The sequence below is a fragment of the Salvelinus namaycush genome, chromosome 5 (assembly GCF_016432855.1).
Source record: "Salvelinus namaycush isolate Seneca chromosome 5, SaNama_1.0, whole genome shotgun sequence".
In the NCBI taxonomy this organism is placed as follows: domain Eukaryota; kingdom Metazoa; phylum Chordata; class Actinopteri; order Salmoniformes; family Salmonidae; genus Salvelinus; species Salvelinus namaycush.
In genome coordinates this window covers 60,323,305-60,349,706 of record NC_052311.1, presented here as the reverse complement: position 1 = coordinate 60,349,706, position 26,402 = coordinate 60,323,305, and the positions used below count along the sequence as shown (strand labels likewise).

Here is a 26,402-nt window from a genome sequence, read left to right as displayed (position 1 = left end):
CAAATTCAGGTAGGCCCCGCCCTGTGCCGTTCCGTTGTTTACGTTAAAGAAACGTTTTGCAACAGAATTGGCGTAATGAATTACACCCCAGTTGGATCTGCCCTCAAAACTTCGTTACCCATGAAGCAGTGCTATCAGCCAGCGCTTTGCTGTGCGTCAAGTCCAACCACTGTGCCAAGCGAAGAAGAAAGGGGGAGACGTACAAGCTAGCTACAACGATATGCTACCAATGCAGTTAAATTTGTAACGACTACTTTAGAAAAGATAGGTCAACTCTGTGCCTGCTTGGCTCTAAATCGCAACAAACTTTTCCCCTGCCCCGGCTTTAGCGCACATAGATATGAGCGGCAGCGGGCGGCCCAGGACCAGCTCGTTTGCTGAGCCTCCAGGGGCTCCCGGAGCCGCTTCAGCCGCCGCCGGATCGTCTGTTACCGGAGGGATTTCTACAGGAAAATCTGGGGCTTCACAGGCCACAGGGAGCAGCTCGACTGGCTTCGGAAATTTGAAACTAGCCCGTGAGTATAGCTAATTGAAGGGATCGGGATATATATGTATGTACTGGTCATTTAAATGAAGTATCTAACTAAAAAAATTGATACAACTGTCGATGTTATCATTTCTCATAGCAAACCTAGCTAGCTGGCTAGGCTATGTATGTTTTTGTAGAAGGGACAGTGGGATCAAGCCGGGCTTTGATTGTGGCAGATCTGGCTAACGTTAACTAGCATAGCATTTGAGGCGAAACGTCTATACGATGTTAGAAACTGGGAAGAAATAGATGAAAATAGAATGGAACCAGATTAAGGTGATATTTGTCGTTGGAAGCCAGATTGGAAAACGGGCATCAGCGGTAACGGTACCTACCTAGGTGAAATCAAACGAGGTTGACCGTCGTCCTCATTTAGCCTGTAATCTTAGCTATTAGCATTGAAAGTTATGTAGCTGGCTGCTTAGTTAGCTAGCTAACGTTAGACAGGTAACCTAGCTAACAGCTATATATACTATTTAGGGAGACGAAGTTAGCGTTAATTCAGTTCACATAACGTTAAATATTGGGAATTTATACGACATGGCTTAATGTGACCCTGACCAATTAGCTTTAAATCTAGCTAACTTGTTCAAGAACAATTTACGTGCTAGTTTGGTTAGCTTGTCCAAGGCAGGAATAGAATTAGCCAGCTGGAGTGCGCTGTGTCAATGGTCTGTCAATGTCATTTTTATAACGTTACAAGTCCAGTTTTGTTTTGCAGTTCTTTGGTCAACCGTTTTAGATTGAGCAATAATGTGGGTGGTAAGGAACCGTTTAGTATCTATCTTGTTATTGGAATAATACTATCATAACCACGTATTTCCAAATAAAATAAATAAATAAACATATTGTATTTCACCTTTATTTAACCAGGTACGCAAGTTGAGAACAAGTTCTCATTTACAATTGCGACCTGGCCAAGATAAAGTAAAGCAGTTCGACATACAACAACACAGAGTTACACATGGAGTAAAACAAACATAGTCAATAATACCATAGAAAAAAATAAGTATATACAATGTGAGATAAGGGAGGTAAAGGCAAAAAAAAGGCCATGGTGGCGAAGTAAATACAATATAGCAAGTAAAACACTGGAATGGTAGATTTGCAGTGGAAGAATGTGCAAAGTAGAGAGAAAATGGGGTGCAAAGGAGCAAAATAAATAAATAAATACAGTAGGGGGATAGGTAGTTGTTTGGGCTAAATTATAGATGGGCTATGTACAGGTGCAGTAATCTGTGAGCTGCTCTGACAGCTGGTGCTTCAACCTAGTGAGGGAGATGAGTGTTTCCAGTTTCAGAGATTTTTGTAGTTCATTCCAGTCATTGGCAGCAGAGAACTGGAAGGAGAGGCGGCCAAAGGAAGAATTGGTTTTGGGGGTGACCAGAGAGATATACCTGCTGGAGCGCGTGCTGCTATGGTGACCAGCGAGCTGAGATAAGGGGAGACTTTACCTAGCAGGGTCTTGTAGATGACCTGGAGCCAGTGGGTTTGGCAACGAGTATGAAGCGAGGGCAAGCCAACGAGAGCGTACAGGACGCAGTGGTGGGTAGTATATGGGGCTTTGGTGACAAAACGGATGGCACTGTGATAGACTGCATCCAATTTATTGAGTAGGGTTTTGGAGGCTATTTTGTAAATGACATGGCCGAAGTCGAGGATCGGTAGGATGGTCAGTTTTACAAGGGTATGTTTGGCAGCATGAGTGAAGGATGCTTTGTTGCGAAATAGGAAGCCAATTCTAGATTTCACTTTGGATTGGAGATGTTTGATGTGAGTCTGGAAGGAGAGTTTACAGTCTAACCAGACACCTAGGTATTTGTAGTTGTCCACATATTCTAAGTCAGGGCCGTCCAGAGTAGTGATGTTGGGCGGGCAGGTGCAGGCAGCGATCTGTTGAAGAGCTTGCATTTAGTTTTACTTGTGTTTAAGAGCAATTGGAGGCCACGGAAGGAGAGTTGTATGGCATTGAAGCTCGTCTGGAGGGTTGTTAACACAGTGTCCAAAGAAGGGCCAGAAGTATACAGAATGGTGTCGTCTGCGTATAGGTGGATCAGAGACTCACCAGCAGCAAGAGCAACATCATTGATGTATACAGAGGAGAGTCGGTCCAAGAATTGAACCCTGTGGCACCCCCATAGAGACTGCCAGAGGCCCGGACAACAGGCCCTCCGATTTGACACACTGAACTCTGTCAGAGAAGTAGTTGGTGAACCAGGTGAGGCAAACATTTGAGAAACCAAGGCTATCGAGTCTGCCGATGAGGATGTGGTGATTGACAGAGTCGAAAGCCTTGGCCAGGTCAATGAATACGGCTGCACAGTATTGTTTCTTATCGATGGCGGTTAGGATATCGTTTAGGCCCTTGAGCGTGGCTGAGGTGCACCCATGACCAGCTCTGAAACCAGATTGCATAGCTGAGAAGGTATGGTGGGATTCAAAATGGTCGGTAATCTGTGTGTTGGTCTCATCTCGTTATTATTGTTCAAGAGCTATGATTGCTTTTCCTCATATTTGCATAATTTGACACGTCCATATATTGATAGATCAAATAATCTTCATAATTAGGCAAGTCCTATTGCTTTCCATGGAGATTTCCGCACATTGAGGATTCTTCCAAAGGGTCTCATTCTCACCAATTTTCACAGCCAGTGCAATGACAGGAATTGACTGTATGCCCAATGGTAGTTTGGATATGCGGTGTTGTCAGAATATCTACAGGTAGAGAGGGAGGAGGTGTTGACATGGTCAGACTTAGGGAAAACCAAATCTGGAACATTGCACCACAATGTCCATGTCAAACAGACAGTAGCTAGTCTACTCTGCCATATGTCAGGAGGTTCTCTTCTCTCTACCTTTGTGTGTATGTCTGTCTCACTGTGTGTGTATAATTCTGAGTGGTCAGATCTTCAAACTGCATTGTTGACTTTTCCAAAATGTTGCTTGAGATGTATTTATGCTGTTGTTGAGCCCCTGGGTTTCTCTACATCAGTGGTTACCAACCAAGGGTACTATTCAGTTGATGGTACAGTAACGGAAAAAGGTTGGGAAGCACTGCTCTACATTTTCAACTCCTTAATGACTCGTTAAATAAAAAAAAAATATTTAAATGCAAATGACATTTTAGACCAGTCATAATTTCTTCACTCCATTTATTGGGGAGCATTACAATTGTCAAGACAAGCACAAGAAGAAGCACTATGAATCGCTCTCTTTGGTGTGCATTTTCTATTAGAAGTTGAAATATATGATCGTTATTTGTATACTTTTACCGTTTGTAACCACTATGTTCCGCAAGTGCACTTTCTGGGGTGGAATCATTAGTCCAAACAGTTGCAAACTGTTGCATTTTGCAACGAAGCGATAGTTTCTATTGGCCAAATTCAGATAGGTCCCGCCCTGTGTCTTTCCGTTAAAGAAACGTGGCACCACAATGTCCATGTCAAACAGACAGTAGCTAGTCTACTCTGCCATATGTCAGGAGGTGGTTGAAAGTGTACCCATATTTTGGTAAGACTTTAGTGGGTCCCTATTAAACCTAACACTTTTATCAATTCAGATCTATTTGCCGCTGACATTTCTTCAGTTGAAAAGCATAAACGTTGCATTCCAGTTTCCAATCTGATCACTGACTTCTATTCTGATAGCCCAGCCATGTTGAAGACCCGGCCTGGGTCAACCATGGCACTTCAGACTGCACTGTGAATATGCTCAGCTCACCAATGGAACCATATGGGCTGATGTTGAAGCTTCAGTGTGAAGGGATTTGACTGGAGAGATTGAGGCAGGCAGGGAAAGAAGACAGGGAGGGTGGGGGGGTGAAGGCAGAGTGAATCATTGGAAAGATAAACTGGAGGTGGGAGATGAAGACTGGAAACAGGTGAGCGACAGATAAATGACGAGCACATAGACGGTGCTGGTCAAATGTCTTCTCAGTCCAGCAGGGTATACATGAACACCTAGCCTATAGTCTAATCAACAGGTCATCAGTGGCCCAGTCTCTGTTCAGGTGTTTTAACAGTAATCCTCGGTTTTGAATGGGGTCTGATTTTGGTCTCTCCTGACCACAGTACTGTATTCCTAGAAGGTTGTGCCCACTGATAAGCGTTGTTCCTGGTCTGGAGGTGTCTGGACCTACCAGAAACCCCAACAAAGGTGCTGCGCTACTGTTCGGTTTCTGGAAGTAACACTGACTTGTCTAAGTAAAGTGCAAAGCCAAGATCAAGGGTTGTAAATGTCTGACAAAAAGGTGTCAGACAAGTCATAGGCAATAATTGCCACTAGGATTATTTTAGTATCCTGGGGCTGCACTTAGCGTTACTGACGTTTCTCAGCTTCCTACTGCTCTATTGTTCTCAGCTCCTATCCTGGGGATCCACATGACTGCACATATTTGTTCCAGCACTAACACACCTACACCTGATTCAACTAATAAAGGGCTTGATGGTCAGTGAATTAGTTGCATCAGGTGTGTCTATATTAGTACTGGGCCCAGTTTCCCAAAAGCATCTTAAGGCTAAGTTAATTGTTAGAACCATAGGATCCTATGCTTCTAAGATCAACTTAGCCTTAATATGCTTTTGGGAAACTGGCCCAGGTATGGAACAAAACTGCAGTTGTGGGCCACCAGGGCTGGAGTTGAGGAACACTGTTTTAGAGAGTAAGTGGCAGTGCCACTAATCTGGTTAATATTCTCTACCTCTCTCTGTCCAAACTCTGTAGGATACTGCAGCTCTGGCATAAATAAATGTTCGGTTGTAATGCATGGATTTGTAATCGCTAATTGTTTTAGTGACTAATGTGTTCTTGCTTTAAATTTAGAAATAACCGATGAGTTACTTGAGACTAAAGTCTGAGTGTTCTGGAAATCACTTCTCTCCCTCTTACTCTTTCATTCAATCCTACTCATCAGACCTGTGTGTTAACTTCCTCTTTAGGAACCAAAGCACTTCCCTGACAGCTGATCTGTCTGACTGCTCATCTTTGCATTCATCATTAAAGTGACTATCATGCCACTGCTGTTTCATATTAAAACTCTCCCCTCTGACTCTACTTCTGAAGATGAGGACTACACAGACGCAAACGCTGTGAGCCACATGATTACAGATCAGATGACGTTCTCTGGTCGTATGAGACGTCAGAAGGAAGAATAGTTTAATGACTCATGCAAAGATCTGGTTTGGATTATTCAATGAATCTAATGCCTACCCAGTGTGAAATCTACCACTAGCTATGATGACCCTTCATATACTAGTATGTGAAAAGCTATGTAAGACATCTCCAGTGTGTTTATTAAAACACGACATCCAGCTCTTTCAGACATCCAGAGGTGTCTAGTCTACATCATAGGAGTTGACTTTAAATCCATCAATCAACTGCGCCCACCTAATGCTTTTAGCAGTGCTGAACAAAACCTCCCGCCGTTCACCCTCCCTTCCAGTCTGATTCCTGAGACTGACATAGTCCGGCTTTACAATTAGAGGATCCAAATGAAATACATTTCTATCTTCAGCAGAGGAAGATCCAAATTTGTCTTCTCAACAAAATCTTATGCTCGTCAACCACTTATTCAGCTTTGTTCTAGAGGCCTTGTCAGACTTTAGAGTAGAACTGGGAGATACAGAGTTATTAGAGAAAGCAAGGTCATGTTGAGGCAGGCGAATGGAGGGTGAATGGAGGAACCGGTGCACACACTCACTGGGCGTGCTACTGTACTGTCCATTCAATGTTATCACAGGCTCTGACAAGCTAGTTGGCTCCAGGCCCTACCTCTACTGTAGTGTTCCTCCTCCCTTCACAATCTGTGCTACTGGTGTGTCAGTCAGTTCACCCTCAACCGTTCACACACACACCACGCTGAACTGCACGTCTTACCCGAAGTAGAACTGTCACTCACTGTATGGACTCAGAGAGTCTTCCTTTCCACAAGGTTGCACGTCAGACAGACAGCCGGGCTGTGATGATACCAGTATTGTGATATTTTCTTCCCATGTCATCATTGAAAACATGAAGCAGACCACTATTTGGTCTTTTGAAAACTTGCTATATGTAAAATATTATGCCCTAGGGTTTGGAAAATGGATGACAACATGTTAGTTAACAACATTAGGTATTTTTTCCTAAAGAAGTTAAACCGTGTTGTTTTGTTTCCTTGCTAAGATACTGAGTATCACAGTACTAGTATTGTCCCGGACCTAACAGACAATGGCCCCGTTCAAACACTTTAAAAACCCACCCTCCATTGCTTGAAGACAGTAATTATAGATCTGACATTATGATATTCTGTCGAAGCTATGTTGGTGGGTTGGGTGAAAGTGAGGGCTCTCTGTGTTAAATCGCCCATTACCTCAAGAAACAGAGGAAAGCAAGAATGAATTTCTCACTTGTCAGGGTCCTAGTTTTTAAACCGTACTGGCCTGTGTAGTGAGGGGGTGAAGAGGTTAGCAGAGTTCAGAGCTGTGACAGTCAGGCATGCAGCCTCCCCCTGGGGAGCTGGGGAAGGTGAGGCAGGGTGGAGGTGGTTCACTGTAGCTACTACAGCTCATTACCAGCTAGTATTATGTCTCTGTGGGGAGAGGCTTCCGAGGTTACGGACATTTAGAGACGAAGGGAGGGAGAGTGCTGAACATTTGTTGTTTAGTGTTTCCCCTCAGGGGATTGGGGGAAAGCATGAGGTGACCGACACTACGTTTCCTGCCTCTAAACCAGAGTCATGGTCCTCTCAGTGTGTGTGTGTCCCTGCATCTGGATAACATCTTGTACATCTAAAATACTTGGGACCTTTAGCCCCCTTCCAAATGGTCATGTACCTTAATGTGTTTTGACCTCTGTACCTCTCCCCCAGGAGACAGTGGCAAGGTGACAACTGTGGTGGCCACACCAGGCCAGGGTCCAGACCGCCCACAGGAGGTGTCCTACACAGACATCAAGGTGATCGGGAATGGTTCCTTTGGGGTGGTGTACCAGGCCCGCCTCATTGACAGCCAGGAGATGGTTGCCATCAAGAAGGTTCTGCAGGATAAGAGGTTTAAGGTACAGAGTCTACAGACTCACAGCACAACCCACTTCCACTGGCATTCTACGCCAGTGTTGTAGTACTCGAGTCCCGGACTCAGACTCAAGTCCTGATTTAAAAAATAAATAAATGTATACTTGTGACTCGACCATTAATGACTGGGACTCACCTTCCCGTGTATTTGCACTTGGACTGGATAGGCTACTATGATAAGCAGAACATTAGCAGCAACGTGTGTGCAGAGAAGTGAGGGTTCTGTTCTCTTGCTAGCAGTGGGAATGACGCGCCACACTGGCACACGCAGCCTACGTCGGCTGGTGCGCTGTGGCGAAAGCAAACGCTGAGTGTGGGCAGATAGGAAGGCAGGCTTCGCTCACGCACTGCCTCCGATCATAGTGCATTCAGAGAAAGTATTCACACCCCACGTTTTGTTGTGTTACCGCCTGAATTGAAAATTAAATAGAGATGTTTTTGTCACAAGCCTACACACAATACCCCATAATGTCAGTGGAATTATGTTTTTCACAATTTTTACAAATGAATTAAAATGTTAAGCTGAAATGTTTTGAGTCAATAAGTATTCAACCCCTTTTGTAATGACAAGCCTAAAGTTCAGATGTAAAAATGTGCTTAAAAACTTCTTATATCGATTCTGTTACCGGGATTGCAGCCATGACAACAGCCAGTGAAAGTGCAGGGCGCCAAATTCAAACAACAGAAATCTCATAATTACAATTCCTCAAACATACATGTGTCTTATATCATTTTAAAGGTAATCTTGTTGTTAATCCCACCAAAGTGTCCGATTTCAAATATGCTTTTCAGCGAAAGCACTACAAACGATTGTTAGGTCACCACCAAACCACAATAAGCACAGCCATTTTTCCAGCAAAGGATAGCAGTCACAAAAAAACAGAAATAGAGATAAAATAAATCACTAACCTTTGATCTTCGTCAGATGACACTCATAGGACTTCATGTTACACAATACATGCATGTTTTGTTTGATAAAGATAATATTTATATAAAAAAATCTGAGTTTACGTTGGCGTTCACTAGTTCCAAAAACATCAAGTGATTTTGCATAGCCACATCGTTTCAACAGAAAATACTCATCATAAATGTAGATGATAATACAAGTTATACACATGGAATTATAGATATACCTCTCCTTAATGCAACCGCTGTGTCAGATTTAAAAAAAACTTTACGGAAAAAGCTAACCATGCAATAATCTGAGACGGCGCTCAGAACAATAGCCAAATTAGCCGCCATGTTGGAGTCAACAGAAACCAGAAAATACATGATAAATGTTTCCTTACCTTTGAACTTCATCAGAATGCAGTCCTAGGAATCCCAGGTCCACAATAAATGCTTGATTTGTTCGATGATGTCCGTTATATATGTCCAATTAGCTACTTTGGTTAGCGCGTTTGGTAAACAATTCCAAAGTCACAAAGCGCGTCCACTATAACGTGACGAAATGTCCAAAAGTTCCGTAACAGTCAGTAGAAACATGTCAAACGATGTATTGAATCAATCTTTAGAATGTTGTTAACATACATCTTGAATAACGGTCCAACTGGAAAATTACATTGACTTCAGTTGAGCGATGGAATGGAGCTGCCTCCCACGTGAACGCGCGTGGTCACCTCTTGGCTTTGGTTACTCATTCCTGTCTCCTTCGGCCCCCCTTCACAGCAGAGTCATCAGACAAAGTTCTATTGACTGTTGACATCTAGTGGAAGCCGAAGGAAGTGAAAACTCATCCATATCTCGCTGTAATTCCAATGAGAGCTTGGTTGAAAAACTACCAGCCTCAGAAAAATTCCAAACAGGAAGTGGCACTTCTCAGGTTTTTGCCTGGCATATGAGTTATGTTATACTCACAGACATAATTCAAACAGTTTTAGAAACTTCTGAGTTTTCTATCCAATACTAATAATAATATGCATATATTAGCAACTATGACTGAGGAGCAGGCCGTTTACTCTGGGCACCTCTGTGCACCTTTCATCCAAGCTACTCAATACTGCCCCTGCAGCCATAAGAAGTTAACAGGTCACCAGTTGCATGGACTCACTTTGTGTGCAATAATAGTGTTTAACATGATTTTTGAATGACTACCTCATCTTTGTACCCCACACTTACAATTATCTGTAAGGTCCCTCAGGCGAGCAGTGAGTATCAAACACAGATTCAACCACAAAGACCAGGGAGGTTTTCCAATGCCTTGGAAAGAAGGGCACCTATTGGTAGATGGGTAATAAATATATATAAAGCGGACATTGAATATCCCTTTGAGCATTGTGAAGTTATTACTTACACTTTTGATGGTGTATCAATACACATTTTATGTATGCTTTTTTTTTTTTAATGGTTTAATTAACGAAATTAATGCTAAAACCCAGTCACTACAAATATACAGACGTCCTTCCTGACTCAGTTGCCGTAGGGGAAGGAAACCACTCAGGGATTTCACCATGAGGCCAATGGTGACTTTATAACAGTTGCGGAGTTGGTTGTGATAAGATAAAACTGAGGATGGATCAACAACATTGTAGTTATAACCTAAAACACAAGGCCAAATCTACACTGGAGTTGCTTACCAAGAAGACAGTGAATGTTCTTGAGCAACCGAGTTAGTTTTGACTTAAATCTACTTGAAAATCTATGACAAGACAAGACCTGAAAATGGTTGTCTAACAATCATCAACAACCAATTTGACAGAGCTTGAATAATTTTTTTAACGAATAAGGACCAAATGTTGCACAATCCAGGTGTGGAAAGCTCTTAGTGACTTACCCAGAAAGACTCACAGCTGTAATCGTTGCCAAAGTGCTTATACAAAGTATTGACTCGGGTGTGGTTACTTATGTAAATTAGATATTTCTGTATTTCATTGTCAAAAATGTGCCAAAAATATTTGTATACGTGTTTTCATTTTGTCATTATAGGATATTGTGTGTAGATGGGAGAGAAAAAGATTGTTAATCCATTTTGAATTCAGGCTGTAACACAACAATAAATCAAGGTGTATGTATGTAGGCTGCACATCGTGTAAGTGACTCACTTCCTTGTAACCACCAGTCACCAGCCTACTATTTAGCTTTGCCTGGTTAAGAAACAAACTGCTTTATGAAATTGAAAACAATAGTATTGAGTTTTAAAGGAAAACAAGTCTATTGGCTCTCTCTCCCCTTGAGTATTAAAAAGTAGGCTGTCTTTGAATTTGTCGTCTCGCTCTACCCTCCCAACTTTCCCTAGTCTTCCTCTGGGTTTCACTCTGGAATAAATAAAAAATCGCTGGGCAATTTACCAAGAGCCTGTTACAATTATTGGAAATAGTAATCTTATGGGAGCAAAGACCATTCATCCCTTCAAAACATCATTGAACATTCTATTAAAATAAAATGAGTGAGCCTGTGTATGAGAACCTTGTTTGTTTCGTGGGCTATTGCATATTGTAGGTAATTATGACCTTTCTGCAACTGGAGGAAAACCTTTGTGTTACTTCAATGCTCACATGAAAATCTTCCCACCAGACTGCCACTAGTTGTTGCTGGGCAGATTTCTTCTACCAAATCCGAGCCAAATCAAGAGGAGCCACTAGCAAAATACGAGCATCGAGCTAGCAAGCCGGCAATACAAGCGAGCAAAAACATTAGTAACCAAAATACCAAATATGTCTAAAGAACCTTTGCTTTCAATTTTTTTTATGTGCACATTAACCAATATCATTAATGTGTTATTTTTTGTTGTTAAATTCCAACCCAGTGACTCAGACTTGAGCACTTGGATCAGGACTCGAGCACGGACTTCACCATTGGTGACTCGAACTCAACTTAGCCTTAGACTTGTGACTCAAGCACAAGACTCGGTTTAGTGACTCAACTGAAACACTTGTCTACAAACACACACACACACAGTGCAACTCACTTCCACTGGCAGTCTACAGAAACACACCATTGCCCCTCATCACTCACACACTATCAGGTGTATTTCTGTATGTTCTCTCCCCATAACTCAATGTTACTACTGTTCAATTGATGAATTCTTAAGACCTAAATTACACCCCCTTGCTATTTCTATACTCCAGAACCGAGAACTACAGATCATGAGGAAATTGGACCACTGCAACATTGTCAGGCTACGTTACTTTTTCTACTCCAGTGGGGAGAAGGTATGTACAAGTCTGACTACCAGGTATTGGGAACAACATTTGACATTTTCACGTTTATGCAGCAAAAAGAAAAATCCAGACTTGTGAAAAATTGTATTCAACAACATTGCTCTTCTCTCCTATTGTTTTCCCCTTACAGAAAGACGAGGTGTATCTGAACCTAGTGCTGGACTTTGTCCCAGAGACGGTGTATAGGGTGGCCCGGCACTTCAACAAGGCCAAGACCACCATCCCCATTATATACGTCAAGGTAATGCACTCACTACTTCTCTTCCCCTGTTTTTCTCTTATTACTTTCCCTCCCTTTTATCCTCTTTCTGTCATTGTTTTTTTTCGCTCTCGCTTTTTCTCACTGTCTGTCTGTCTTCTCATCTCTCTGTTGCCCTCTCACCCCTCCCATTGTTCCTCTTTAAGCTCCATGCTGCTATAGGCAGAGTTCTCTATTTAAATGAAATGGTACTAGGCTTTGGCGGTATACCGGGGTATTTGGAAATGGAAGTTTTTCAATAAATGTTCATTTTTGTAGCTACTTTTTAAGTAAATACCTGCAGTCAACTTGTGCGATACATTAGGAGATGAAGCGGATTGCGTTCTTCATTTCAGCTGTCACGTTATTTTTTATGTTATGAAGCTTACCGTAGTTCCCCAGAAAGCCAGTCACGTGTTTTTTGTTTTTGTAAATAGCACAACGGGAGAAAGCGGGAGCAAGTGAGGCCAGCTGTTTATTGATAGTCAAGTGTGTCCCCCCCCCCCCCCCCCCCCTCAATAGAGTGATCAGGGACATGCACCTATAGTTTTCCTTCCCAGAAAATACATTAGTTCAGCAGAAATTTGCTTCATTTTCATCAGATGCCACAGAAGTGCAAAGCTATTTGGCTAGCATTGTAAATGAGCTTACAATGAAAAAGCAAGGTATTTCTTGCAAAACCAATGCATGGCTGTCATATTTCTAATGTTTACCATAGAAATAATGTAGCTGGCTACATTTCCTAATGTTTTGCTTGAAGTTAATCTTGCGTTTTACCAGAGAGAAGTAGGCTGGTTACACTGAGGAAAAGTAGCTCACATCAGAGCGTTGTCTGCTGATAGAATGCCCTTAGTGAATTCTCATCCCAGTGGACAAGTGCAACTGAAGCACAACGTTTGTCTGATGCCGAGCAGAAATTACATAGAATTAGTTTACCCAGCAAAATATTTTTTTTCTGATTGCGGAATTCTTCATGAACGCGACACCTAAGTTTAACATTCTATCATCTTCTCCAAGTAGAGCAGACAGGCCCGTTGCCATAGCGACTGCACAACGTGTTCACATGCTGCTCCAGAGCCAGTACTGTTCTTCCTTCAGATAAGCATGCGTCAACTTTGTTTGTACAATGTATTTCGTTCACATTCGCTTGTAAATGTCCAAATTCACCAAAAATTACATTCGGTAGCGCCTACCTAATGTGTAACTTTATGAGCCGGATTGTTGGTCTTTGTAATTACTTTATTTTCGTTTGCGCTCGTTAGCATATTTAGGTAGCAGCCTCCATGGAAATTTGCCATTACTTGTACTCATTTTGTTATCCTTCTGGTAATAGATGCCCAACAGGCTTTTTTGTGTTTTGTGGCTCCCCCTTGTGTACTAAACAGGTAATACTGTAAATCCCGCCATGAGAGAAGGACAGTATGATGTAAAAGTCTGGGTACCGCCCAACCCTAAATGGTACTGTATTTGAATAGAGGACTCTTTCCCCCCCCCCCCCCCCCCAAGGATCTGATGAGAAGAAAACACATTGATGTTATGTTCTCTCTGCTCTGCCTCTTCACTGACCTCCGGTAGTCTTTCTGTATGTCACCTCTCTTTTCCAAATCCTCCATTCTCTTCTTTTCCTACATCAGATCCCCTCTTTTCTTACATCAGATCCCTTCTTCTTTTCCTACATCAGATTTTTTGGGGACAATACTACTTCCGTGTTTTAGAATTGGAAAAATTAGAGAGAAACCAACTTTCTCTGTTTGCAGTATGCTTGGTTGTCTGTTTAAAGGGCACTTACGTTGTCTGTTAGCTTTGTGTGTGTGTGTACTATGCCCCGTTGCAGCAGAGAGGACTATCTGTGTCTCATGGCCCATTTGCCTCAGCCCACCCTGCTGCTCTCTCCTGTGGTGTGGAGATGCATACTGATCATACACACACACTGCCCTCACTCAGCCTCTCTACACTCTCCTCTCCACCTCTCCCTGTGCTCCTCTCATCCCTCCCTACTCTTTATCCACATCTCTTCCTTCCCTTACACTCCCTCTCTCCTTGTTCCCTTCTTCCTTCACTACTCTTCAGCCCCTTTCTCTCTCCAATTAAATTCAAATGGTCTTTATTGGCATGGGGAAACATTTACATTCCCAAAGCAAGTTAAGTAAACAGAAGTGAGAAGACAAAAGGTAAGGTAACTGAGCTAAACGACTATCTTCCCATAGCACTCACTTCCGTCTTCATGAAGTGCTTTGAGAGACTAGTCAAGGATCATATCACCTCCACCCTACCTGACACCCTAGACCCACTCCAATTTGCTTACCGCCCCAATAGGTCCACAGACGACGCAATTGCAATCACACTGCCCTAACCCATCTGGACAAGAGGAATACCTATGTAAGAATGCTGTTCATCGACTACAGCTCAGCATTTAACACCATAGTAACCTCCGAACTTGTCATTAAGCTCGAGGCCCTGGGTCTTGACCCCGCCCTGTGCAACTGGGTCCTGGTCTTTCTGACGGGACGCCCCCAGGTGGTGAGGGTAGGAAACATCTCCACCCCGCTGATCCTCAACACTGGGACTCCACAAGGGTGCGTTTTCAGCCCTCTCCTGTACTCCCTGTTCACCCATGACTGCGTGGCCATGCACACCTCCAACTCGATCATCAAGTTTGCAGACGACACTACAGTGGTAGACTTGATTACCAACAACGTCGAGGTGGCCTACAGGGAGGAGGTGAGGGCCCTCGGAGTGTGGTGTCAGGAAAATAACCTCACACTCAACGTCAACAAAACAAAGGAGATGATCGTGGACTTCAGGGAACAGCAGAGGGAGCACCCCCCCCATCCACATCGACAGGACAGTAGTGGAGAAGGTAGAAAGTTTTAAGTTCCTCGGCGTACACATCACGGACAAACTGAAATGGTCCACCCACAAAGACAGCGTGTTGAAGAAGTCACAACAGCGCCTCTTCAACCTCAAGAGGCTGAAGAAATTTGACTTGTCACCAAAAACACTCAAACTTTAACAGATGCACAATCAAGAGCATCCTGTCGGGCTGCATCACCGCCTGGTACGGCAACTGCTCCGCCCACAACTGTAAGGGTCTCCAGAGGGTAGTGAGGTCTGCACAACGCATCACCGGGGGTAACCTGCCCTCCATGACACCTACAGCACTCCATGTCACAGGAAGGCCAAAAAGATAATCAAGGACAACAACCACCCGAGCCACTGCCTGTTCACCCCGCTATCATCCAGAAGGCGAGGTCAGTACAGGTGCATCAAAGCTGGGACCGAGAGACTGAAAAACAGCTTCTATCTCAAGGCCATCAGACTGTTAAACAGCCATCACTAACATTGAGTGGCTGCTGCCAACATACTGACTCAAATCTCTAGCCACTTAATAATAAAAAATTGGATGTAATAAATGTATCACTAGTCACTTTAAACAATGCCACTTTATATAATGTTTACATACCCTACATTACTCATCTCATATGTATATGCTGTACACTATACCATCTACTGCATCTTGCCTATGCCGTTCGGCCATCTCTCATCCATATATTTATATGTACATATTCTTATTCATTCCTTTACACTTGTATGTATAAAGTAGTTGTTGTGAAATTGTTAGATTATTACTGCACGGTTGGAACTAGAAGCACAAGCATTTCGCTACACTTCCGTTAACATCTGCTAACTATGTGTATGTGACCAATAAAATTCAATTTGACAACAATATCAACAAACTATTAGAATTGAACAGTAAATATTGCATGTTTTAAAGGTAAAAAAACAAAAAAAAATTCTCTAACACTTCTCGACCCCCCCCCCCCCCCCCCCCAAAATGCTCTTACAATTAAGCTTGTTTCCCTCTAAATCTGCCCCTCTGCAACAGCCGGGCAACCGCGTCCCCCTCTCAACACCAGTCTGTCTACCCCCTGCACCCTGTGTGCCCAATAACACAGCTAACGACCCAACAGAGACCCCAACACACGCACTCAGACAGCCAGAAACCCTTACACACATAGTCACATTTTCTGCTATGCTAGCTCTAAGCTTTGCAATGGGAGCATTGTACTGGCATGTCTAGAGCAGAGAACCCACAAGTTGTTGCAATGTGTTTGAGTAAGTTGCATACATCCAGAATGTTTGACTGTTCTGAGTGCAGTGAAGTTGGTGACCAACAGTAGCTGTCTGGACACTTGGCATGACTGTAGTAGTAATGGAGAGGATTATCATGATCAGCGCTGTTACTGTCTGCTGTGCTGCTAACTGTGTGTGTGCTTATTTCTTATAGAATTTTTTAGCCATACTTTCCACACCTGAAGTGTGTGTGTATATGTTAACATCATGTGTCCTGTGTTCTCCCTCCAGGTGTACATGTACCAGCTGTTCCGCAGCCTGGCCTATATCCATTCCCAGGGCGTATGTCACAGAGACATCAAACCCCAGAACCTGCTGGTGGACCCCGAGACAGCCATCCTCAAACTCTGTGACTTCGGCAGGTTAGTCTGTCTGTCAGTGAGCACCTCTGGCCATCTCTGAATGTCTCTACCTGTGTCTGTGTTTCTTAGGCTGCGTTTACACAGGCAGCCCAATTCTTCTGATCTTTTTTCCACTAATTGGTCATAAAAAGATTCAGTATTGGGCTGCCTGTGTAAATACCACCTTACTGCTCAGTCTGTCTAAATCGATCTCTGTTTCAATGTCTTTTTCTTTCTTCTTTCCCCCTCTTGTCACCAGTGCTAAGCAGCTTGTTCGCGGGGAGCCCAATGTGTCCTATATCTGCTCGCGGTACTACCGTGCCCCCGAGCTCATCTTTGGCGCCACGGACTACACGTCCAACATTGACATCTGGTCAGCGGGCTGCGTGCTGGCCGAACTGCTGCTGGGACAGCCCATCTTCCCCGGGGACAGTGGAGTGGACCAACTGGTAGAGATCATCAAGGTAGGGAAGAGGGGAGCTGAGAGGACACCAAACTGTAGGGGTGGGAGATGGAAAGAAGAGGGAGTGTAGGTCTATGTTGGCGGTAGGAGCGTAGGTCTATGTTGGCGGTAGGAGCGTAGTTCTATGTTGGCGGTAGGAGCGTAGGTCTACAGTGGCTTGCGAAAGTATTCACCCCCTTGACATTTTTCCTATTTTGTTGCCTTACAACCTGGAATTAAAATTGACTTTTGGGGGGGGTTGTATCATTTGATTTACACAACATGCCTACCACTTTGAAGATACAAAATATTTTTTGTGAAACAAACAAGAAATAATACCAAATAATAACTAACTTGAGGGTGCATGACTATTCCCCCCCCCCCCCCCCCCCCCCAAAGTCAATACTTTGTAGAGCCATCTTTTGCAACAATTACAGCTGCAAGTCTCTTGGGGTATGTCTCTATAAGCTTGGCACATCTAGCCACTGGGATTTCTACCCATTCTTCAAGGCAAAACTGCTCCTTCAAGTTGGATGGGTTCCGCTGCTGTCCAGCAATCCTTAAGTTATACCACAGGTTCTCAATTGGGTCTGGGCTTTAACTAGGCCATTCCAATACATTTTAAATGTTTCCCCTTAAACCACTCGAGTGTTGCTTAGCAGTATGCTTAGGGTCATTGTCCTGCTGGAAGGTGAACCTCCGTTCCAGTCTCAAATATCTGGAAGACTGAAACAGGTTTTCCCCAAGAATTTCCCTGTATTTAGCGCCATCCATCATTCCTTCAATTCTGATCAGTTTCCCAGTCCCTGCCGATGGAAAAAAAAATCCCCACAGCATGATGCTGCCACCACCATGCTTCGCTGGGGTGATGATGTTCTCGCGGTGAAGAGAGGTGTTGGGTTTGCCCCAGACATAGCGTTTTCTTTGATGGCCAAAACCTCAATTTTAGTCTCATCTGACCAGAGTACCTTCTTCCATATGTTTGGGGAGTCTCCCACATGCCTTTTGGCAAACACCAAATGTGCTTGCTTATTTTTTTTCTTTAAGCAATGGCTTTTTTCTGGCTACTCTTCCGTAAAGCCCAGCTCTGTGGAGTGTACGTCTTACACGGAACCCAAACCGGCTGCGCGCATGCGCCATCGTGCATACATTTATTTTGTCCCCCTACACCAAACGCGATCATGACACATAGGTAAAAATATCAAAACAAACTCTGAACCAATGACATTAATTTGGGGACAGGTCGAAAAGCATTAAACATGTATGGCAATTTAGCTAGTTAGCTTGCACTTGCTAGATAATTTGTCCTATTTAGCTAGCTTGCTGTTGCTAGTCAATTTGTCCTGGGATATAAACATTGAGTTGTTATTTTACCTGAAATGCACAAGGTCCTCTACTCCGACAATTAATCCACACATAAAACGACCAACCGAATCGTTTCTAGTCATCTCTCCTTCCAGGCTTTTTCATCTTTGAACTTATATGGTGATTTTTTCACCTTTATTTAACCAGGTAGGCAAATTGAGAACACGTTCTCATTTACAATTGCGACCTGGCCAAGATAAAGCAAAGCAGTTCGATACATACAACAACACATAGTTACACATGGAGTAGAACAAACATACAGTGAAAAATAAGTCTATATACAATGTGAGCAAGTGAGGTGAGATAAGGGAGGTGAAGGCAAACAAAATATATATAAAAATAAATAAAAATATAAAAAGGCCATGGTGGCGAAGTAAATACAATATAGCAAGTAAAAAAAACACTGGAATGGTTGGTTTGCAGTGGAAGAAAGTGCAAAGTAGAGAGAAATAATGGGGTGCAAAGGAGCAAAAATAAATAAATGAATACAGTAGGTAAAGAGGTAGTTGTTTGGGCTAAATTATAGATGGGCTATGTACAGATTGGCATCTACACTTTTACCACGACAACCGGCAAAACATTTCGTCTTTTAATCACCCACGTGGGTATAACCAATGAGGAGATGGCACGTGGGTACCTGCTTCTATAAACCAATGAGGAGACGGGAGAGGCAGGACTTGTAGCGCGATCTGCGTCAGAAATAGGAGTTCTATTTTAGCCCTTGGTATCGCAGATGCTCGTTGGCGCGCGCAATAATTAAATAACATGGATTTCTAAATGTACTTTGCGACGCTCGCGCACGCGACGTGTCCGGTCTGGTCAGCATGTTAGTGGTCCTATGGACAGATACTCCAATCTCCTCTGTGGAACTTTGCAGCTTCTTCAGGGTTACCTTTGGTCTCTTTGTTGCCTCTCTGATTAATGCCCTCCTTGCCTGGTCTGTGAGTTTTGTTGGGCGGCCCGCTCTTGGCAGGTTTGTTGTGGTGCCATATTCTTTGCATTTTTTAATAATGGATTTAATGGTGCTCCGTGGGATGTTGAAAGTTTCAGATTTTTTTATAACCCAACCCTGATCTGTACTTCTCCACAACTTTGTCCCTGATCATTTTGTAGAGCTCCTTGGTCTTCATGGTGCAGCTTGCTTAGTGGTGTTGTAGACTCTGGGGCCTTTCAGAACAGGTGTGTGTGTATATACTGAGATCATGTGACACTTAGATTGCACACAGGTGGACTTTTATTTAACTTATTATGTCACTTCTGAAGGTAATTGGTTGCACCAGATCTTATTTAGGGGCTTCATAGCAAAGGGGGTGAATACATATGCACCCACCACTCTTCAGTTTAAAATATTTAGAAACAAGTTTTTTTTATTATTTTTTTACTTCACCAATTTGGACTATTTTGTGTATGTCATTACATGAAATCCAAATAAAAATCCCTTTTAAATTACAGGTTGTAATGCAACAAAATAGGACAAATGCCAAGGTGGGGTGAATACTTTTGCAAGGCACTGTATGTTGGTGGCAGCGATAGGAGCGTAGATCTATGGTGGCGGTAGGCGCGTAGGTCTATGTTGGCGTAGGAGTGATCATTCTTGGAGAAACTTCATGCATCTTTCACTCTTCCAGGTTTTGGGGACTCCGACGAGAGAGCAGATCCGAGAGATGAACCCCAACTACACAGAGTTCAAATTCCCCCAGATCAAAGCACACCCCTGGACAAAGGTACTCTCTGCCCTCAGTTCTATTTAAATAGCCTTAACACCATTGTCTTCCATTGGGATCCATATTAGAGAGAGAACATTTTGAAATGGAACAGATACGACATCCTAAATGAGTCAAACAAGATGCCCTTTTTCCCCCCGTCAGGTGTTTAAGCCGCGTACCCCCCCAGAGGCCATCTCCCTGTGTTCCCGTCTGTTAGAGTACACCCCTGTGACCAGGCTGTCCCCCCTGGAGGCCTGCGCCCACGCCTTCTTCGAAGAGCTGCGCCAGCCCACTGCCCGTCTGCCCAGCGGACGAGAACTTCCCCTCCTCTTCAACTTCAGCCCTGTCGGTGAGTCCACACCCCTCCCGCCTCCTCTGTTTGGCCCTCCCTCAGTCAGTAGCCATGCCCTCCCCCCTCCTCTGTTTGGCCCTCCCTCAGTCAGTAGCCATGCCATCCCCCCTCCTCTGTTTGGCCCTCCCTCAGTCAGTAGCCATGCCCTCCCCCCTCCTCTGTTTGGCCCTCCCTCAGTCAGTAGCCATGCCCTCCCCCCTCCTCTGTTTGGCCCTCCCTTAGTCAGTAGCCATGCCCTCCCCCCTCCTCTGTTTGGCCCTCCCTCAGTCAGTAGCCATGCCCTCCCCCCTCCTCTGTTTGGCCCTCCCTCAGTCAGTAGCCATGCCCTCCCCCCTCCTCTGTTTGGCCATCCCTCGGTTAGTAGCCATGCCCTCCTCTGTTTGGCCCTCCCTCGGTCAGTAGCCATGCCATCCTCTGTTTGGCCCTCCCTCGGTCAGTAGCCATGCCCTCCTCTGTTTTGCCCTCCCTCGGTCAGTAGCCATCCTCTGTTTGGTCCTCCCTCGGTCAGTAGCCATGCCATCCTCTGTTTGGCCCTCCCTCGGTCAGTAGCCATGCCATCCTCTGTTTGGCCCTCCCTCGGTCAGTAGCCATGCCCTCCTCTGTTTTGCCCTCCCTCGGTCAGTAGCCATCCTATCCTCTGTTTGGTCCTCCCTCGGTCAGTAGCCATGCCATCCTCTGTTTGGCCCTCCCTCGGTCAGTAGCCATGCCATCCTCTGTTTGGCCCTCCCTCGGTCAGTAGCCATGCCCTCCTCCCTTTTGCCCCAAGCTTCTGTAATCCCCTCAGTTTTCCAGAGTAAGTTTGAAGCGTGTATGTTGAGTGTGTAGTATGAACCTCCTCTCTCTCTCAGAGCTGTCTATCCAGCCCCAGTTGAACTCCACACTCATTCCTCCTCACGCTCGCGCACAGACATCACCTGCCTCACACGGTATGTACAGCACAGCCTACCCGACACATGCTTATTACATGTTCAATACATGCTTATTAGATGACTACATATTTACAAGACTAGGATAGGGGATATAGCTTCAAATCAAAATTTAACAGCCTTTTTAAATGAATATTGCTGTGTTTGGATGTTAAACCCAACATATTAAAAGCATTGACCTGATGGTGAACTGAAGTGTTTATCTGATGTCCTGTCTCTCTCTCCACCAGATGGCAGTGTGTCGGACAGTACCGCCCAGCCCAGCTCAGTACCTGGATCCATCAACAGCACCTGAACCCGTCCCCCATTCACCCAGTGTTTCCCCTTTTCCTCTCAACCCCATCCCTCTCTTCCTACTCTTCCACCCCCTCTTAGCTCCAAACTTCAAAAGACAACTATACACACACACACATACAAACAAAAATACTACAATATCATCTATTATCCCTTGAATATTCCCATTATAGGTGTAAAAAAATATCTGTTGGTGGCAGTAGTCCAGTGACTGTTGGGTTGTAGAAGATGGGTGAATCTGACGAAAGCTATTCTGTATTATAATCTCTGCTAATCAAATTTTATCCCTTAAAAAAAACGTATTTATTTGAAAGTGCATTTTGTTTTAGTGATGTATGCGTCGAAACTGAGGCCTGATTCAGTTCAGACAGTTTAGGACAATCTTCCGTTGAGGTTAAAAACGAAACGGTCACGTGGTCAGAGGACAGATCAGTCCCTGCAGCCAATGGGAAAACTCTGGGGAATGTAGGTGTACATCTGCCAAGACATTACTCCCAAACCAAGTCCAAAGTGTTCATTAGTTCTGAAAATTGAAGAACTGTGTTTTTATTGTTTTTATTAAATTGGATACCAAACAGCAGCAAATTGAACTGGCATTTTAAATTCGATGAGGTGATTTTTTTTTTTTTAAGAAGCTTTTATCACACAGGTGATTAAAAAATAATCCAAAGGCGGAAACCGCTAGCTGTTTTATTAAACTGTTTCTAAGAAGAAACATCGAAGTGAAAGTCTTAATGTCTTTTATTTGAATAAGAGGGACGTTTTTAAAAGAATGGAATGTACATATTCAGTTTCTATAAGCTCTTGTCCCAGTCAGTTTAGCTGGAGACATGTGTAGGTGAGAAGTAAGCTTTGCACATCTCTAAAGGGGAGTAGAGCGGAACCGTAGGGGCCCGCTGCACCTCTTGTGCAGTGGAGATATGCAACCTGTGTATAGGGAGGGGTAGGGCTCCTCCAGTCACACCTGTACACCAATGGCCATATAGCCCTACTTGAACCAAAGCTCTGTCACATCAGCTTTGAAAGTACTTGGCACTTTCACGCCTCCCTTTCGCTAATTTTTCCTCAATTCAGTCTAGATGCACAATTACACTGCATGTAGGGGAGGTCTTAAGTGTAAGTGTGCTTGTGTGTGAATGAGGTTTTTTGTGTTTGACCATCTTCCATCTTCAAATCAACCCACTGTAGCACTCTTGTTTTTGTAAGTCTAGATTCTAACAGCATCACAGTGATTTATCATCAGTAAAACCTTGTTTTCATCTGGCCCACCAACAGACTTGCATGTTCACCATGCGTTAGAGCAACCACACCTGTTCTCCCTCCCCACTCATCACCGCACAACAACGATGGTTTGATCTAAAATACCTGCACCCAAAAAATGTAAATGCCCCAACCACTTCTGGAGCCTTCTGTTCCTCTCCTTCCTCTGCCTCTCCCGCTCTCTCTTTCCCTCTCTTTCTCTCACTGTAAATATCAAGTACCTTTTTTGTTTTTTTTGTTATTATATTGTTCTTGTAATTTCATTTTATTTTCTCTAGCAGAGGGGAGCTGGTGTAGCAGCGACCAGGCTCCTCCTCAGTCTGTCTGTAAATACAAGTTCATTTCAGTCCCTGGCTCGGGGGGAAAAAACAGAACAAAATGTTTCTCTCGTTTTTATTCTCTCTCCCTCCATTTCTCTCGTTGCCTTTCCCCCATAAATATTATGATCACTTTATTTATTGTATTTTTGGGTTTTTTATTTTGTTTCTCTGGGGAGGGTTCGTCGTCAGCCGAAGGGTTTATTTTGTAAGAAGTCATCAATGCCTATGTCATGCAAAATATTCCAACTTCCGAGATTACTGGACTTTGATCCAAACTTGGGAGTGTTTTCCAACAAAGGTCCTGTATTTGCAAGTACACATCCTAGCGAGTAGGTGAAACTATTTTTTTCTTTCTCTTTGATGTGAAGGGATTCTCACATGACTCTGCATCTATGGTAGTCTAGCTGATGTCCCAACAGTATAAATGGCTGATCCTATGTGGGGTTATTGGTGATATTGCTGTATATGGGTGGGTTTGAATGAAGGGATGGGTAGGGAGGGTGGTGTAATATGTCCCAAGACGTGTCCCTTCTCCCGTGTCCCATGTGTAATGGGTTTAACCTGTTACTTCTGTCTGTGATTACATGAATGAGTGATTGAATTTAATGAATGGATGAACAAACTGACAAATCTTACAAAAGTGTGAGTTGGGAGACCGTGGATACAGTTTTTAAATCTTAGCTCTTCATTTTAGGAAAACATAACAATGTTATTTTTGTGTTTTATTTTCCTGGCACGAGTTGGTTTTAATTTGTTGTGATCCTGATCTTTATGGCCCTGCACAAGGGTCATACCACATCACTGGTGGGAACGGAACGGTTTTGAAGTGGATGCGAGAGAGGGGGGGCGGAGAGAGACTGTTTTTGTTTGTTGGTATAAATCAACTCATGAATAAAGTGATGAAACTGCCCTGGTCTCATGTTATAAAGAATGGAAGTGTGCAATCACACCATCAATTTATGTAGTGTCAGGTGTGAATAGCACTAAAACAATCTGCATTTATTGACCAGCATACTTGGCTGTTTTGGCTGCTAGCTGCAGACAGACATCTCATTTATGATTAACTTAATGAGGAACATTAAAACTTGGGTGTGTTTATACTACACAGGCCTTAAGTTAAATGACACACCAATAAGTAGTAATGGCATTTGTTTAATGCTAATGAAGTCTGAATGGTAGTAATAAGGCAGCTGACGGCAGAGCAGGGGCCAGAATGCCATAAGGCACTTAGGTTTTTAGTGTTTCCACAGCTGATTCATCTGTGAGGAGGCCAATGAGCCATCCATCAGGAGGGGTGGAGCTGACTGATTAATTTCTCACTCTCTTCTCTTCCCCACTGGCAATGCCAATGCAATCTGCCTGTCACTCATGACACCATGCTTTATGGTTCTGAGCTTGAGACTGTCACCATGGGGGGGCCCACCAATGTGAGTAGCTTCCTTTAAGCCCACTAATCTGAAAGGATACTACTGAGGAAAGCACTAGGGTCAATTAAGTCCACTAGAAAGAGCATTTTAATCAAATGGAAACAAATAGTCACTTCAACAAATGTCATGTAGAGTTTGACCACAATTTTGACCCCATTGACCACAATTTGAAATGTAGTAGTATCTGACATTTACTACTCTGATCAAAGCAATATTGCATGAGAGACCGCAGTATATCATGAACATTGGCACAGCTAGGATCATGGAGGAAAATCTCTAATGAAAGGCCACTCAAATGGCTCAGAAGGATGAAATTAAAATAGTTATTGGAACCACACAAATGTCAGTGAAATGATACCTTGCTTCATGAAATGTTATGCCTCTTTAGTTAATGAAATGACAGATGGGAGAGCAGAAGGGAGGGTGGTGGCCAGGTGTCATTGGCTCATGAATAGGTGGGCATCATAGGCAGATTAATAGGCAGGCAGATCATAATATTCTTAATATTTTAATCTGCACATTTGATGGTGTTGTCATATGATGGATCCCCCTTACTGTTTCTGCTTTTAAGAGCCCAGTTGATATCTGGTGAGACTTGATATGTCACAGATATAATACCCTTGAACTATTCCATAACTATTCTAGAGCTTGTAGATCAGTACACACTTCAAGCGTGTCTTTCCCGTGGACCGGTCTGAGGGGTTCTAAGTTCTAACTTTTCCATCCAACATGATTTAACCTCAACTGCCAAGGAGGGCATGATTTCATTTTGCCACCAGGTGTTTCTGAACCTTTTGGCTGCATCTGTTTTTTCTATATTCAACAGAAAATATGGATGGGATCCTACAGAACCTTTGCCTCCCGGTGCTTTCGAGAAATCTAGTGAACATTTTAGTTTAAATCTGCCCCTCAGGTCCAGGCGGCAGCACTACTGAATTAACAGGAAGAAGCCTTGTCTGACCCGCTTAGCTCCATCAGCTCCACAGCAGTAGCTCAGTGAGACAGGAAGTGTCTCTAGAAACAGGAGAGAGAATGAGGAGGACAGACGAAGTGCAGCAGTAAACAGGGGCTCTCCAGTATATGAACCACATCCCTCAATGCAGAACATGTCTGGGATGTTTCCACTCGTCATACAATGCGTCAACGTTGAATAATGTTATTCTGCGGCATGTCAAGCAGCTTGCACAGTTTCCGTGGAGATTGAGTGGCCCCTAGCTGGCCCTCCCCTGGCTGTATGCCCGGCCGCCTCTTTAATACCATTTGGTGTCGGGTTAAATGCTCTGAAGGAACCGGTCGTCCTCCCGAACAGCCCGGGGGAGAGAAGAAATGCTGTGGGACAGTCCATACTTTCTACCAACTACTGGATACAATGCTTGACGGGGCAGAATAATGGTGCTTCAGCAGCATGTTGAGGAATAGATATGCATTCAGTTACTGTGGGCTTAGAGATGAAAACGTGATTGATTGAGGTCTTAGTTCAAGACCTTCAGAGGTTTTATGAATGAATAGCACAAAGCCATGAGTTGCATCATGTTCATGTTGAAATTTACATGAAAAAAATAAAAGGTTAAACTAATTGGGTAGGGTGGCAGGTAGCCTATTGCTTAGAGCACTGGGCCAGTAACTGAAAAGTCATTGGTTTGAATACTTAAGCCAACATGAGTGAAAAATATGTTGATGTGCCCTTGACTTTGTGCCCTTGCTCAAGACTTTCAGAGGTTTTATGAATGAATAGCACAAAGCCATAAACTGCATCATGATCATGTTGTGATTACAGCTCAACTTCCAAGAAGATGTTTACATTAAAAAAAAGGTCAAACTAATTGGGTAGGTCAGCAAGTAGCTTAGCAGTTAGAGCGT

The 26,402-nt window shown here is 43.6% G+C and overlaps 2 protein-coding genes across 2 annotated transcripts in view; one reads left to right on the top strand and one right to left on the bottom strand.

Moving 5' to 3' along the window:
• Window positions 1-26,402, bottom strand: part of LOC120048605 (cell adhesion molecule 4-like) — a 752,359-nt gene that overhangs the window by 615,490 nt on the left and 110,467 nt on the right. The window lies entirely within an intron of this gene.
• LOC120048598 (glycogen synthase kinase-3 beta-like) lies at window positions 140-24,024 on the top strand. The gene is made up of 10 exons (XM_038994695.1): window positions 140-515; window positions 7,374-7,561; window positions 11,645-11,728; window positions 11,868-11,978; window positions 16,341-16,471; window positions 16,710-16,914; window positions 19,886-19,981; window positions 20,126-20,312; window positions 21,164-21,241; window positions 21,472-24,024. Exons 1-10 carry the CDS (start codon window positions 341-343, stop codon window positions 21,534-21,536), a joined length of 1,320 nt encoding a protein of 439 aa, XP_038850623.1. The 5' UTR covers window positions 140-340; the 3' UTR covers window positions 21,537-24,024.